The sequence below is a fragment of the Fundulus heteroclitus genome, chromosome 20 (assembly GCF_011125445.2).
Source record: "Fundulus heteroclitus isolate FHET01 chromosome 20, MU-UCD_Fhet_4.1, whole genome shotgun sequence".
Taxonomy (NCBI): Eukaryota; Metazoa; Chordata; class Actinopteri; order Cyprinodontiformes; family Fundulidae; genus Fundulus; species Fundulus heteroclitus.
In genome coordinates this window covers 25,848,023-25,863,723 of record NC_046380.1, presented here as the reverse complement: position 1 = coordinate 25,863,723, position 15,701 = coordinate 25,848,023, and the positions used below count along the sequence as shown (strand labels likewise).

At 41.5% G+C, this 15,701-nt stretch overlaps 1 protein-coding gene across 1 annotated transcript in view; it reads left to right on the top strand.

The window, feature by feature from the left end:
* LOC105937015 (low-density lipoprotein receptor-related protein 1) overlaps positions 1-15,701 on the top strand; it is a 130,747-nt gene that overhangs the window by 46,947 nt on the left and 68,099 nt on the right. Inside the window, exons 4-6 of the mRNA XM_036151684.1 lie at positions 326-445; positions 2,053-2,181; positions 3,608-3,871. Coding sequence (XP_036007577.1) covers positions 326-445; positions 2,053-2,181; positions 3,608-3,871 — 513 coding nt within the window. The remainder of the gene's footprint in view (positions 1-325; positions 446-2,052; positions 2,182-3,607; positions 3,872-15,701) is intronic.

The window sequence follows — 15,701 nt, the reverse complement described above, 5'->3', positions numbered from 1 at the left end:
TGTCACTGTGACATTTTAATGTTCTGATGGGATGATAATGCAACCCTGCAGCATCCATCCATCCATCCATCCATCCATCCATCCATCCATCCATCCATCCATCCATCCATGTTGAGCAGCATTTGTGTCTGATGCCTCCAGGCACCTGCAAGTTGTGTTTTCTGCTTTAATGAAGCAGATGAATAAAGGCAGCCTAATCATAATCTGTTAAATAATTATTCAATTTACCCCCTGCTGCTAAAAATCATTCAAGTTTCCAGCACCGTACATATTTTAGTCCCAAGAAATGCATAAAAAAAATCTGTCCTCCTTTGTCTCCCTTTAGTGTATAGAACCAACTGCACGATCATTGGCTGCCAGGAAAGCTGTGCGGCCACGCCGCAGGGCCCTGCTTGTTACTGTAAGAGCGGCTATGAGATCGGCTCTGATGGAAAGACGTGCAAAGGTAAGATGTTCATCGTCACAAATTGAAGGATAAGAGTAGCTGTCTTTTGTCTGTGTGTAGAGGTCAGAATTAGTTTTGTCCTGGTTACAGTGCTTGTATACGCTTGTATAGATGTAGAAAAGGCTTACAATGAATTGCACCTTGATTGCTTTTTCATAAGGCTACATTTAAAATTTTGAACAACATCCTACAAAAATATAGATTTTTTTTTTTTTTTTTTTTTTTTTACAAAATCAGCGTTACTAATTTTTTATCTTTAGCATAAATGCATACATGTAGCAGGAATATTTCTGTTGGTTTTTCTTTAAGGTTTAAAGGGTGTCTAGAAACATTAGCAATCCATGACTCCCTTTTTCCTGGCATATAAATTAACAATCATTGAAAGACCCAATCAATCTGGTCATAACGCCAGAAGAAGAACCAGGTTTATCCTGGCAGCACGCTCACTGAGGAGCACATTGAAGGAAGTGGAAAAAAATAAATAACGAAAGAAATCTTCAGAGAACGACAGCAATGAGCCGCAACTTGGGATTTCCAATTGAACAATTAGGTGGTTTAATACATGTCAAATTCAGGAGCCAGGTTAGGATAATGTTTTTTTCCTGTTCTACCATTACAAATGTAAACAGTTTCCTTAACTCCAATGAGAACCGTGTGTTTGGGTCAGACGAGAAATAGATTGACCTTTTCTGAAACAGACACGCCTGGTAGTCTGGATGTGAAGCGTCCTCCATCAGGCTGTTTGTCTCCAAAGACAAGGGTGAAGGTTGTTAGACTGCAAAGCTTCACAGTCTGTTTGAAATACTAGGAGATTTTAAAGAAAAACCTGGTGTGCTCTAGCAATTAACTAAAAATAGGTTAGTATTGTGCCTTTTTAACAGACTAATGATGCAAAGCACGTGGTGAAGTCTGCAAGAAGTTAGTAAATTAGTAAAGCGACCTGCTTCCATGGCCTTCTCAGTCCCCCAGAGCTAAAGAAAACATGTGGGCTGAGCTGAAGAGACTAAAGCATGCGAAAGGACCCGGAAGCACACATGAGCAGAACAGCTGTGTGTCTCGTCGATTTACATGTGTCATCTGAACCCTAGAGCAGGTTACTGAACCCGGGTCGCAGACTGTTTTAGCAGAACCGCAGATGCTTCTGGACAGAACGGGATCGAGGAGGGTTGCAGGGCAGTGCTGCCAAAAAGAGGCAGTGGTTGTGTGTTGTTTAGCAGAAAATAGGAACGTGTGTTGCCCTGGAGTGCTCTGCTATTAGCAAAAGTGGCCAAACTATTATAAGTAATACAGTTAATTATGTTTTTAGTTTTTATTCCCCCTACTGATTAGATGTTGATTTCTTTTTTTTTTCTTTTTTTTACAAACCTTCCATCTGAGATTTTGGCATTAATAAAACCAAATCTTTATGAGTTGTTGTTTTTTTTTTTTGCACCACACTAAAACTGCATCACAGAACACCAATATTTTGGATGTTTATAACAGACCTAAGTACTTTTCACATCCTCCAGGTACAGTATTTCTAGTTTTCTGTTCTGTCTTTGTATCGTTCCTACCTGAAACACGGGCTTTGACCAACACTGCGGCCATCTGTGCTTTCTCTGGCTCAGACTTCGATGAGTGCAGTGTGTACGGGACCTGCAGCCAGACCTGTACAAACACCGAAGGCTCCTATACCTGCTCCTGCGTGGAGGGCTATCTCCTGCAGCCAGACAACCGCTCCTGCAAAGCCAAGAACGGTGAGAATGGACAGAAAGCAGCGTTTAGCTGTCACAGCTGGTTGATTGTTATTCAGATCTGGGGGGGGTTTGCCATTTTTCAAGAAAGATTAACAGGGATGCTACGCAAACTTGAAAAGTATAGACTGTGATTTATAATATTTTCCAGGTCTGGATGAGTGAAGGAAAAAACTGAAACAATTACTTTTCAGACTGTATTCCTTATTCTACTATCTAAATGACAAAAGATCTGAATTTTGGCAAAAATAAAAGGCCTTATTTGTTGATTTATATGTAACTGACCTACTTTATCTTTGATTTGCAGCAACAAACCCTGATGTTGTGGTCCAGTTCATTGATTGTTTTGCTTTTTTGAGCCAAATAAATGCAAACACATGTTCAGAAAAATAACATAATGCAAATTATCCACGTTTATTCTCCCCTAGGTTACATTATAATAGTTTTAAAGTTTTAGTTTTAACGCTCGATGCTTGTAGTTCTTGTTGCTGCCAAACACGGTCTTGAAAAGTATGGATAAGTGTGGAAGTGTGGTTTTGTGCAGGCAGAAAGCATAGTATGAAAAAAAAATTAGTTTTCAGACCTAATTCTATTTATATAGTATAAAAATCCAAATTTCTAAAGACAGTATGCTTTTTGCATCAGTTAGTATCACAAATATTTTGGATTTTAAATTACTGACTGAGAACCTAGTCAGTACCTGAGAACTGGGAACGGAGCCATTTATTTGTTTTTTTTGGGATACTGACAACCAGACCTTTATTTTTTTTTTTTTTTAACCAGTTCTGGTTTAGATGCCAGCAAATAAAGCCTTAACGCTGCTCTGCTTAATTTTTAGGAACAGAATATGATATCCGTATTAGGATAAATGGTACAGATCCTGAACAAGAGCTGATCTAAATTGTTCTAGATGCCAGAATAAGTCGTGGAACAACCCTTTACCCTACTGCCAAACTGGAAACTGATTCCAGTTTTATTTTGGCTCTTGTTTTTTGAAACATACATAATTTTCTTTTAATTACAAGCTGTATGCAACAAAATTTCGTTCTGTATGCACTCTGTACATACAAAATGACAAATAAAGATGTCTAAGTCTAAGTCTAAAATCTGATGGGAAGGTATTTTATAGTCAAATATCAGTCATTCTAGAAAAAAAACATCCCATATAGATCTAGAAAGCGGTGTCTTGAAAAATTAGGAACTTTGTAATGAAAAACTGTGTAGGATCTCTATGTTAGGAACCCTCCTGCTGCTCCCAACACGTCCTTTTGTGTTTGATTGAGAGAAACAGCACACAATAGGAATTATGCAAATATGTATTAGGAATGCTGGATGAAAGCCAAGCTCAGTCGATGGTGTGGATGGAAAGGTGTGGATCATTTCTTGTTCCCCACTGAGCAGTCGGTAATGTCGCTGTTCATGTTTTCAGTTCCAGTGGATCGGCTGCCCGTCCTCCTGATAGCCAACTCCCAGAACATCCAAGCCACCTACCTGAGCGGCACCGCGGTCCACGGCCTTCAGTCCCCCAACACCAAGCAAACCACAGCCATGGACTTCGTTTATGCTACGGAGACGGTCTGCTGGATCCACGTGGGAGACTCGCCCTCCTCCACCCACCTCAAATGTGCCTCCATCCCGAACCTGAAGAGCTTCACGGAGGAACGAGTCATCAACATCTCCTTCAGCCTTCACCGTAAGTGTTGTTTACGACTTGAGACAACTAAAAAAAAAATGCATCTCTGCTGTGAGAGGCCTGTTCGCATTCTGGAAAAAAAAGCGACTTTCTATGTCAAGGTTTAATTACAGTTGTTATAAACACTCATTGTCTGCATTAATGGCTTTGAACAGACTTCAGTTGGTTTTACAAACAAGGACTGGATTCCAAAGTTTACATTTGTTGTGTATCTACATAAACCAACACTAATATATGGACAAATGTCCCTAATTTTTCTTTGGCTGAAGCATTTTTCTTTTCACTTCAGCCAAAGATCTCAGTTGTTGTCCCATGTGACCATTAAACTTTCTACCAGAGAACAGCCACCATTTTCAGCCGAGCTTGCAGGTGTAAACTTCGGAGCGGCTGCTCATGATTTCGACATGAAACCTTCCTCACTGGGGTCCATGACGCTGGTGCTCTTCAGCTTAGTCTCGGTCTTTCCTGAACAATATTACCAATTGTATTTTAGTTGAGGAGGGCGGACTGGGTCAGACTTGATTCAATTTGTAAAAAGTACAATGATCCCAAACACATATATACAAAAACTAGACTAGGCTTAAGGGCCAGGTCCGTGGCAGGAAACCAACCAATTAAATGAGCTCTTCTATTTCTATTAAAAACAGTGGTCAGACATCCAGAGTTATGCCAGGACCTCCCATATACCTACAAATAGTGTGGTTTCCCTCCAGCTTACCAAGGAGCATTTATCCAAAATCTGTGGGTGTATGTATATATTTGAGCCAGTATGTTGATTTCTACAATACATTAATACTTTTATGCCCAAGTACTTGTTTAAATTGTTTTATTTGGTTTTATGTATATATTTTCCTCGTCAAATAAATTATTCAAGCATATCTTGTAAAGCTCAGAATGATGCCCATGATGGGTGTATTTAAACTTCTCACCAGAATTGTGAAAAAGTACATTTAAAATAAAACATTAAGATCCTTAAAGTGAACGGGAAGCAGACGCTTATTTGTTTTGGAAACAAATAAGCATCTTCTAATACACAAAAAAATAGTACTTTGTAAAGTTTGATACGAAGTTGAACAAGACATAAAAAGTACTAAACTGTCGCTAAAGCAGAAGTGAGCATAAACCTCCTTGCGAAGAGACACCCTGAGACTTCCTGCAGCCCTGTCTGCAACCTGTGAGTCATAAATATTATGACAGCACATTAAAAGCAGCTGTTCTTTTCCACAGCTTAAGTTTCTCTAAAAAAAAAAAAAAAAAAAAAAAAAAACACCAGCGAGTCTTTTCTCCAGTAAAAATGAAACTTAGAAAAAGACAAAGAGATCCAAGAGGCCAGACTGAGGTCAGATGCGAGCACTCGCAGTTATCTTTAAAAAAATAAACAATTACAAAACACACCTACGCCCACATCCTGCTCTCCTTCCTACCCTTTATCGTCCCTCCGCTCCTCCCTCCAGGTGTTCTTTGTCATGTCGATGCTCGGCTGCTGCGTCCAGCTTTTTGTCAAATAAAAGAACGATCTTATCATAAAGCCTACCAGTGGGCAGAAGGTTATTAGTCCCATTTATCTGCAAACGCAAATCAGAATTACATGAAAATTTGACTTTATTCTCAACTCTATTGTCTGCTCCCTGTAATCCCCTAATCCTCGCACATAGTCTGCATAAGAAAGACGGTTAAAGGCAGGAAGTAAGAGCGATTCCCACTGAGACTGTAAACGTGAGTTCCCTGATGAATGAATGAAGGAGGATGTCAGAGGATGGCTGTCCGTTTGTGACGTGACCGCCGACAGCGCCGCAGACAGTCACTGTTTGCATGTGGTAGAAACTAAAAGCTTTGGGTGGTTTGTGGGAAACAGTGGAAACTTGTAACACACCTGGCTGAACTCAGCGTACGCTCCATTTCAGATTTTTACACCTCATTTCAAGAGCATGTGCAGGTTCGTGATGCTAATTCGGGCCCACTAAATTGGCTTTTTATGATTTATGTATTTAGTCATACTAAAGAACATTTATCCATTCATTTTTTTACCAACTGTCTTGCAGTTGCAATGAAAATATCTGTTATTTTTATTGCAACCGTAACTCTATTAAAACTAAGGATTACAAAAGACAGAACTAATAAACATGACAAATATCATTTCAGTGAAAAGATATTCTTCAGTTTCTGTGTGAGCTGACTTGTAAACTTACTGCTCATTATGATTATAATAAAAATATTTGTATTTTTTATCCTGCATCTCATTGTCTAAATGTTGTCCTTCCTCACTTTCCTGCATCTTTCCTACCTTTCTTTATTCTTAGTTGTGTCCTTCCTTCCTCTTCTCTTGCTGTCCTGGCGTGCCTCCTTCTTTTCTTCCATCTTTCGTTATGTCTTTCATTCCTCATTTTATCCTCCTTGTCTTTTCATCATGTTGTTTTTCCTTACCTGTGATCTTACCTCCTTCCTTGTGTCCTCCCCACCTTGTTCTTCTTTCCCTCCACAATGAGGCCTTCCTTCAGTCTTTCCTTGTTTCCTTCTTACTTTATGCTTTATTCGTCATTGCCTTCTTTCCTTCCTTCATCAATTGTGTCTCTTTCAAAATTTTATTGTGTTCTTTGGACTGTGTATCCTTCGAAACTTTCTACTTTATTAGCTTCCTTCGTCCTTGACTTTCTTCTTCATGTCTCTTCTCAATTCCTCAATCCTCTTTCTGTCCTCCTTTGTGTCCCTTCAACATCCTGTCCTTTCTCGCGTCCTTCCCTCCATCCTTCCTTGAGATTCTTACTCCTTTCTGACCATCTTTGTATCCTTCCTTCCTTTTCTTCTATTTTCCTCGTATTCTTTCCTTCTCACTTTCTTCTTTATGCCTTTGCTTCTTTTCTACACGCCCCTCTTCTCATCTTTCTTTGTCTCCTCTTCTTCACTTGTGTCTATTCCATCGTTTTGTCCTGTCTTTTGCTCTACTGTCCTTTACTCCTTGTGTCCTTCCTTCCTTCCTTCCTGTCGTTCTTCCCTTCTGTTCTTACTTGTGTTTTTTCGTTCTCTGTCTTTTCCTGTGTGCTTATTTTCATCCTTCCTTTTGTCCTTCTCTCTTTCCTTCTATCCTTGCCTGTATCGTATTTCTCCTCTTTTCCATTGTTGCGTCAATCCTTGCTTTGTGGCTTGTATCCTTACTTTTTTGCTTCCATCTTTCCTTGTGTCCTTCCCTCCTTCAGATCTGCCAGTTTGTGTTTTTTACAGGTTTCATATTTAAAGTCTGCCTTCTGTTGAAATATCTGCCATAAATTCAGTCAACTTTCACTATTCTTACTATTCTTACCCTTTCCCCTGAAGACAAAATGTTGAATTAGTGCCTGATAGATCCCACTCACTAATTGGTGCCAAATACTGTGCACCCCTAGCGGCTGCTTACATACAGAACAGTCATAGATGCAGTAATAACCAGTTTATTTGCACTCTTGGTGCTTTGCATGAGTTGGTTTTGCACTCTTTATCTATGAGTGCTGATGCAGTGACTAGCAGGTAGCCTCGTTAGTGAGCACAGCGGCAAGTCGATTCCACTGGTTTTTCTACTTGCAGCTGGAAAATAGGTTAACTGGAAGGGAGCCTTCATAGATTCGACTTCTGACTTGCAAGGCAAATGGAAATGAGTATCATTTATTCAGGCGAAATATTTCCATGCTGACCTCAGATGATTTACTTTGGCTGCATAATTCCTCTCTCCCAAAACAATAAGTAAAATCAAATTTAATAGACTGCACTGATCGAAATCTAAATAATTAACATTAAAGCAGATAAACCACTGTTGTTACCTTGTATAAAAAAAATGAAAAACCTTCCTGTTGCTTGGGTTTGCGATTCTTTTCTGAGTGTAGCGACCAGTGCTTCTGGGAAACCTTGTTGACAGAAGTCTTCGATTAAATGGAGCTGAATGCATGTTTTCTCATATTGTTCATTGTTTTTTTTTTTTTTTGTTTCTTTACGTTCAAACAAGCGTTGCAAACCAAGGACATCTGCAGAGGCTTGTCTCTATTCATCTACCCTCTCCACGCGGCTGCAGATTCAACGCGACAGCTTTTACTTACTCTGTAGGTCAGCGGTGAAATGAAAAGTCCAAATTATGACAGCTTGGTTTTCCACATGCTTGCACCTTATAGCATAGCTGTCAGTTGGAAGTATAGTTTGTTTCTTTCACTGTACATAATATCAGACAAGCTCAGACTGGGGGAAACTGTGTTACACAGGGAAGTTAAAGCATAATGCATTTGTTATTTGGATTTAAGTCCCCCCCCATTCATCTTGGGCTGTCTCAGAAATGTAGCAACAGGATTAATTATATTATCTAATTGTAGCCAAGAGTGACTAGTTAATGCTGCTGTGATCCAGCTGCTGTTAATGAACAGCTGGCTGCTAACAAGCGACGCACCAGATCAAGGGGACGAAGAATTTGCAGGAAATTCCCGCAGCTTCATCTGAATTCTCCTCGCCTGTCTTGCAAAGACGCCCCCACCGCCACACTGCGGCTCTCGAACGCAGACAGGCTGACAGACTGACATACCGACGTTTGAGTGCCCACACAGTGACAAAATGCAGAAGCGACTGCGCTGAGGAGCGAGGACTGGATGTGCACGACAGATGATGAATGCGTGGCTCTGTGCGGCTGAAGGGAGGAAGCAATAGACGGACATCGAGCCTTGCCGCATCCACGTCAGCATATGGTGACTTCAGTGTCAGAGCGTGTTGGATTTTGATTCAAAAAAAGCTATACCTAAGAGTCCTGTTTGAGGGTATTTAACGTAAAGCCAGATATCTAACTAAAACAGGTGCCACATAAGCATTGGGGAACACGGTGGATGTGTGGACCTTTAGATTTAGGACAACTGAGGCAAGTAAGGACCAACCAGAAGCTCCATAACATACTCATAATCAGCATGAAGATGTGGCAATAGGGCTTTCGTCATCCGGCACAAGAGATGAACTTTCCCTCAACGGCCGAGTGTGAGAGAGAGCAGGAGGAGCAGGTTTATGCTCTCAGTCAGCGTGGAAGCAGCCAAGAGTAACCAATGGCAGGGCTGAACATTACAGGAAGTTATGCACATGGGGTTGGGGAGACTCACAAGCTCGGTATGCCTCAGATGAGCAGTCCAGATGTTTACCCTCCCCCTCCCTGCACTTTCACATTTTAGAAAGCAAAAGCCCGTGGTCCATATTAGACGGACTGTTTGCTGCCGTTTCCAAGTACGATGCACACAGCTGTGAAAAACACTGTAAAATGTGCAAAAACGGCAACGAAAGCTCATATTCTAAGTCCTTCTTTTCCATGTTTATGTGTTTATTGTGATACCACGCCTTGTAAAAAAAAAAATTCATAACCCAAACTAAGTTTCACTGCAGTTACAGCTGCATGTGTGTTAGCTTCCTTCAACGTTGCTGTTTTCATGCTGCTCTTCCATGAAGTCGATATTTGTGGAGTGCGTGACTATTTGTCGTTTAGCAAATTCTCCATAGTTGTGGATCACTGCAGCTCCCCCAGAGTAGCCATGAAAACAACCATGTCTTGGCTGGTTTTCAGGTTTCCCATTTTCTCTCCAGTTTCCCATTAATTCTCCATCTTTGGATGGATGGATGGATTAAACAGTGAGATGTTGGAAGCTTATCATATGGCTTTACAACCTAACCCTGCTTTTGATTTCTCCAAGACTTCCTCCCAGATCTATCTGCTTTGCTCTTGGTCTTCGTGAAGCTGTTTGTTTATTAATGTTCTCTGACCAACGTTTACCGTGTTACATCGAAGACTAATTTCTGCATCAGTAGAGAAAATAAAATCTTCAATGATTTCTACGATCTTGTACAAACATATGCAACCCTGCTCTGGGTAGTCCCACCTCCTGCGTTGATGATTACCGCTCTTTGGATTATACTTTGGCTTAGTGGGTAGAGTAGTCATCTTGCAATCAAAAGGTTGTGGGTTTGCTTCCAGCTTTCCAGGTTGCCTATTAACCCATATATTGGTGTATTAATTAGTTAGTGAGTTCAACTGGTTGAATGTGGATATAGTGTAAAGTGCTTTGAGTGGTCAGTATGACTAGAAAAGTGTGTGTTTAATATAAAACTGCTGACTCAAAAAAATCAAGAAACCCCTCAAAGTTTAAAGCTGATAACTTTAGATTTAGGTCAGGTTATGCAAATATAAGCCAAGCGCTGAACATGTTAACATCTTATTCATCATTCAAAAATGGAATGGGTATAGGGTATAGTTAAAAAAGATAGGTAGAGATGGACCAAAATACCCAGCCAACACCTGAAAATAAATGGTAAACAGCCTTTATTTTAAGAAAATTGGAATATGGCAGCTCTTGAGTACTTGATCTCTGGTGCTGCGTGCAGATCTGAAGTGGAAAGAGATGGGTCAGTGGCTGAGAAATAACAGCACAGTCTTGTATAGATCAGGACTGACCAACCTGCCGGATGGGAACCTCCAGATGAGAAGGTCAAACTCAGAGAAGATCCCTAACCCTAACCCTGGTACACAGGATCTACAGTTTGGCAAAAACACAGGTGCAGCAGGCAGAGAGGAGTCAGAAGACATTCAAAGGTCAAAACACAGCAGGAATAACCAGGCTGGGGCGGGCAAAGAGCACAGGACCAGAAGGCAGAAAATAGGGTCGTGATCTCTGTGACTTGACTTTGCTTGAAAAAGGCTGGATCCCGTCAGCGTGAAGCATCAGATAATCCGACAACTGGGCTGCGACTTGAATGATCGCGTATCCTGGAGATCACAGGTGGAGAAAATTAGACGGGCACAGGTGGGCGTGGTTAAGTGCCTTCAGTAAGGAGAGCAGTGAGATCAAAGAAACCGTGAATGGGTGACAAAGGAAACAGTCCAGAGACATGCTGGGGAAGATTTTCAGCCATCCAAGACTTGGCAGGTCCAAAAATCGTTAAAAAAAATTAAACAACTAGACTTCAGTTCCCTGGTTAAACCACCCAGCCCAAAAACATGAGTCATGACATAATAAGCACCATTTAAAGTTTGCTTACAAGACATGCAGGGGAAACAGGAAACACGTGGAAGGCTGTGCTTTGCTTAAATGAGGACAAAAATTTAGTTTTTGCCTCCTCACAAGATATTATGAGGAGAAAAATTCTAGCTGTAAAATCTGGTGGCAGCATCATGCTGAGGGAATGCTTTTTTTTTTTGATAGTGTAGCGTGTGGGGCAATCCTCGAAGAGAAAACTGTGGCGCCCAAACATTTTGCCATGTGCGCCTAAATTGTAAAGAGGACGGTACTTGAGGGCCACAGAAATTTGATCTTTAAATAAAACCCAAACAAAGATTTAATGACACTATTTCAGAAAATGGATCTGTAATTCATGTTAGATCTGAAATATAAAAAGAGCCTCACATTTTTTTCTTTTTAAAAGAAAGGCATATAATGCTTGACATTTTTTTTTTCAGTCATTTGGGTCATTAGGCTATTCTAAGCTATAAGGATAGGATGTGGGTCACCCTTTGCACAAAATGCTTGCTGCAATTTATCAACCGGCTGTGCTGGTCGGACAAATTTGTACCATTCTTGAACTGCAGCTGGGGGCTGCAGAAATGAATCCGACAGCCACGAGTGGTCCCGGGGCCAAAAGGGAACTAAAAGTAAGAAAAAAAATTCTTGAAATGAGACTATTTGCCAATTGATTAGTATGTTTATCCCTTAAATAAGATAATTAGATATCCTGCACTTGATATAAGATGATGGAGAACAATTGTTCCTATTTTAAGTGCAGAAATCTTATTCCATTGGTAAATAGTCTTATTTAGCTCCTCAAATCAAGGAAAAATACACTGATTTCAAGAAAATTTCACCTACTTTTAGTTCCCTTCTTGCAGTGTGGGTCACCCCTGAGCTAGAGGCCTGACGGTTGATGGTCATAGGCACTCTCCATCTGATCTGAGTGGGCCTGAGCTCTTCTGCAAAGATGGATGGGCAACATTTTTCAGTTTATAGGCGTGAAACGTTGACACCAGGTGGCTGGACACAAAGGCAAGCCTTAACTAAGTTGAAAACCATGTATTGGTTTCCTCTCATTTGATAACTACCCACCTCTATGTTGGTCTATAAGATAAAATCCCAATAAAACACCCTGAGGTTTGTACGTGCGATGCAACAAAATGTGCAAAGGTTATTACTTTTGCGAGGCACTTTGTGCAGCATAGCTCTTGCGGTCAATTCATATTGAGGACAGGCTGTGTTGTTGGATGCTGCCCTACTAATGTGGGCAGCAGAATAACTCAGCTTCCGCCTGGTCGTTACCTGCCTGTTACAATGCAGCTAAGTAAATGCTTCAACCTATGCTGTAAATCTATGTTGCGATCAGCCTGCCTCATCTCTGGAAACAAAGATGTTGCTGAAGTACACCACCGAAGGCGTACATTCACTGAAAAGTAAGCAGTGTTGCTCAACCCAAAGTCCACGAGGGATGATCCCAGAGCCGTCCCTAAGTCCTCTCTCCCTGCTCGTTCTGTCAGGACGGCCGCCGCTCTTTTACGCCGAGCTGACTGCTTACGACAGTCACTGCTCTCAAATCTCCTTATGAGGTTATGTGAACTCAAAAGGCCAGTCAGTCAGCACATTTTTCAAATCTACTTTTCCCTCCAACACTCAGGTCAGCTTTAAGCTTCTCTTTCTTGCCTACTTTCTCCATTTTCACACATTTTTTACTTGTCAGTTTACCCTCACAGCCACTTTTACTCCCTCCCTCCTTCCTTCGTGGCTGCATTACGGTTTTTCCCTCTTGTGTTTAGCGGGGGATTTCATTTGCTGATCGCTGACGACGGAAGTATCACAGCAACATTAGCTTCAATAAAAGGGATTGGGCTATGGATGAAAAAACAACACTATGTGCATGCAAATATGTCCACTTCTCTTTAATTGACATTGAAGTTGCGTATAGAGTAGCCTAGATATGCCTCTGTGTTTTTTTTGGAACGAGACAGAGAAATGAGAATGAAAACATAGACGAGAATCTTTTTAGCGAGAGGACAGCCAGGTAAAGACAGCAGCTGGTTCTGTTTCTTTAATCACGCCATGCTTTCTTTATAGCATAGTTTCAGACAGACAGAGCGGAGCTTAATGAATCCAGACTGTATTCCCGCCTCTGGGGTGCAGACGAAAGGGGAGGGCTGGTGCAGCCTGGAGAAGAGGGAGAAGAACGGGAGGCAAAAGAGAAGTTTCTGTATTTGCTGCGGCCATTTTTGTTCGCAAACAGAGCAGAAGCAGGGATTTGAGTGCAAAGGAGCCGTATACTCCAAACGCCTTCTAATGCTGCATATACACCCATTTGTCTTTTCCTCCGCTTTGTATTTGTGTTATTTCATCAGTGAATGTGAGCCGTTGAGCACGTGGAATCGTTTAAGCCGAAAAATATGTGTTAAAAAACTCAAAACAGCTTTGCAATCAGTTCCCAGATTCCCGTAAAACCTCAGAAATGTTGTTTTACAACGGCCAAGTTTCCAAGTAGAGATATAATTTTTTTTCCCCTCCCTTCTGTTTTCTCACCTTTTCTCCTGTTTTTTCTTCTGTCTTGGTGCTTTATGCTTTGAGAAAGCTTTCATTTAACCCAAAATATCTGAAATTGTTCATGATTCTCTTGTCGCTCAGGGGGGGAAAAAAAAACAGTGTGAGCTTTTCTAAAACCTATAGAGCGTCGTCGGATATGCTCTCAGTTTTATTGGTCTATAACGTCCACTTTTATTAAAACTCTTGCGCAGAAAAATGTGCTTGATCATTTCCTGGCGTTATGTGTTTCTTCTCTGGTCGGAGAAGTGAATTCTCTGGTCTCCACTAAAACACCACAGGGACTGGATCTCCCTGGAAAACAAACCGCCGTGTTGGACCACCATCCTCAGCACCGAGCTTCGCACACACACACACACACAAGAGCCTGAAGAGTATGACTGTAACCTGAGGTGGTTGTGTGTCAGCGTGGAGAGCTGAGCTGGCAGCAGCTATGAAAATATGAGTTCTTGCGGCTTATGAAGCCTTCCTCCCAACATTTTTCTTGCACTTCTCGTAAATTCTTTACTGTATGCAAAAGTATAGTTTTCCCCCATTGCTTTTTTTTTAATGGGCCGCATGGGCCGTTGCCCAGGAAGACATTAGAAAGGGGAAAAAATATAACTTGTCTGTAGGTTTGTGTTCCAAACAAGATTTCTTTTACTGTTATTCATTTGATGTCAATGGGGAGTTGGCATCCCTGTGTGCTGGAGTTCCCTCCTTGCTGCTGAGAATAGTGGGACTAGTTTACCTACTTTTCTGCGGGAATGCACTGGAGCTGCGAAAGCTTGAGGTGCGAAAGGCTGCGGGTCCAGATGGCATCAGCTCCAGGCTCCTGAGGTGCTGCGCAGCTTAACCGTGCGGCATCATGGGATACATGTTCAACATGAGCCTAAAGCTGGGGAAAGTGTCACAGCAAGAACTACCGCTACTTTACCCCCTCATGCCAAGAAGAACAAATGACAAACCGAGAAAATGGAAATCAAATTGTTCCCTGACTATTAAATGTGATTTACCAGCAGTGAAAGGCTGGTAAAATTTGAAAATATTTTGGCAAACGTTGCAGACCAGTGATGGGGATGCAAACAAGGAAAGCATGGAAACAACCAGTTTGGGGTTACACGCTATAGTTTACAGGCCAAACAGTGAGTATGGACAATCAGGCAGCAGAGGAGGTTTCACATACATAATAGAGATCATTGTAAGAACTTGGTGGGGTTTGATGGAGTTCACATGGTAGGTTTGCAGGTGAGGTTCAGGTAAGGTTAAGGTGACCTTCAATCCAATCCATCACCTGCTGGATGTGCTGGATAAACAAGTCTAGTCCATGGAGGTTACGCCCTCTACAAGTTGCAGGACTTGAAGGATCTGCTGCCTACTTCTTGGTGACTGAAACCACAGCACACGTTCAGTGGCCTGGTTGGAGTCCACGCTTTTAATGGGCCATGGATGTTTTGTCAGCATAAACAGCACCAGTGAACGATTGTCCATACAATGGTGTAGATGTTGCAGTGGCTGTCGTTGGAAGGATTGAACGAGTGAGGGCAACCATGTACATCGTGAAGTTTCTGGTTGTCCAACAAAGATTTCACCAAGTGCTCAGAGCATTATAAAAATCCTGAGATCTGCACCTTCTATCTAGACAACTCCTGATGTAAGCACTGTCCCTGGATAACTGGCTACTAGATGGGGGTGCCGGTTCACTGCCTCAATCTGCTAAAAACGCCAAGCAGATGGGTCTCTTTTTCAATAGTGTTGCAAACAAGAGGCATGGCTTGATGATTAGAGATGCCAGTGTTACCACTGATGACTGTTGTAACGGTGAATGGAGGCATTAAGAGGAGAGAAGCAATCCTGTTAATGCTATGAAGCGGTAAGCTACATTTTGTTGTGGACTCAAAATGAAAACAAAGACTCTTGATTCTTGTCTTACTCATTCCATCATGGCTTAGGAAGCCATAGGATATGACCTCAGATCTCTAGGGGTAAGGATTCAGGATAATTTGAAGACAAAGCTATTTTTGAGTGATGTTCCTCATCTCTCGAAGGCATCACACTGTCTTTCAGCAACCCCTGTTTGCACATGCCACTTGTGTCTATGAACTGTCCAAGTTATGTTGCAGTCTCCTGATCTTTCCTCAATCGAGCATGAGTGTAATTCGGTCAGATGCAAACTCTGATGTGCTAGATCACTTGAGCTGACTTTATGACTCAGTTCAATTACATTTTTACACAAACCACTTCATTTTTTTTTCCATCACTCCATCTGGGAGTTTTGTTTTTTCTTGTGTATGACTGTA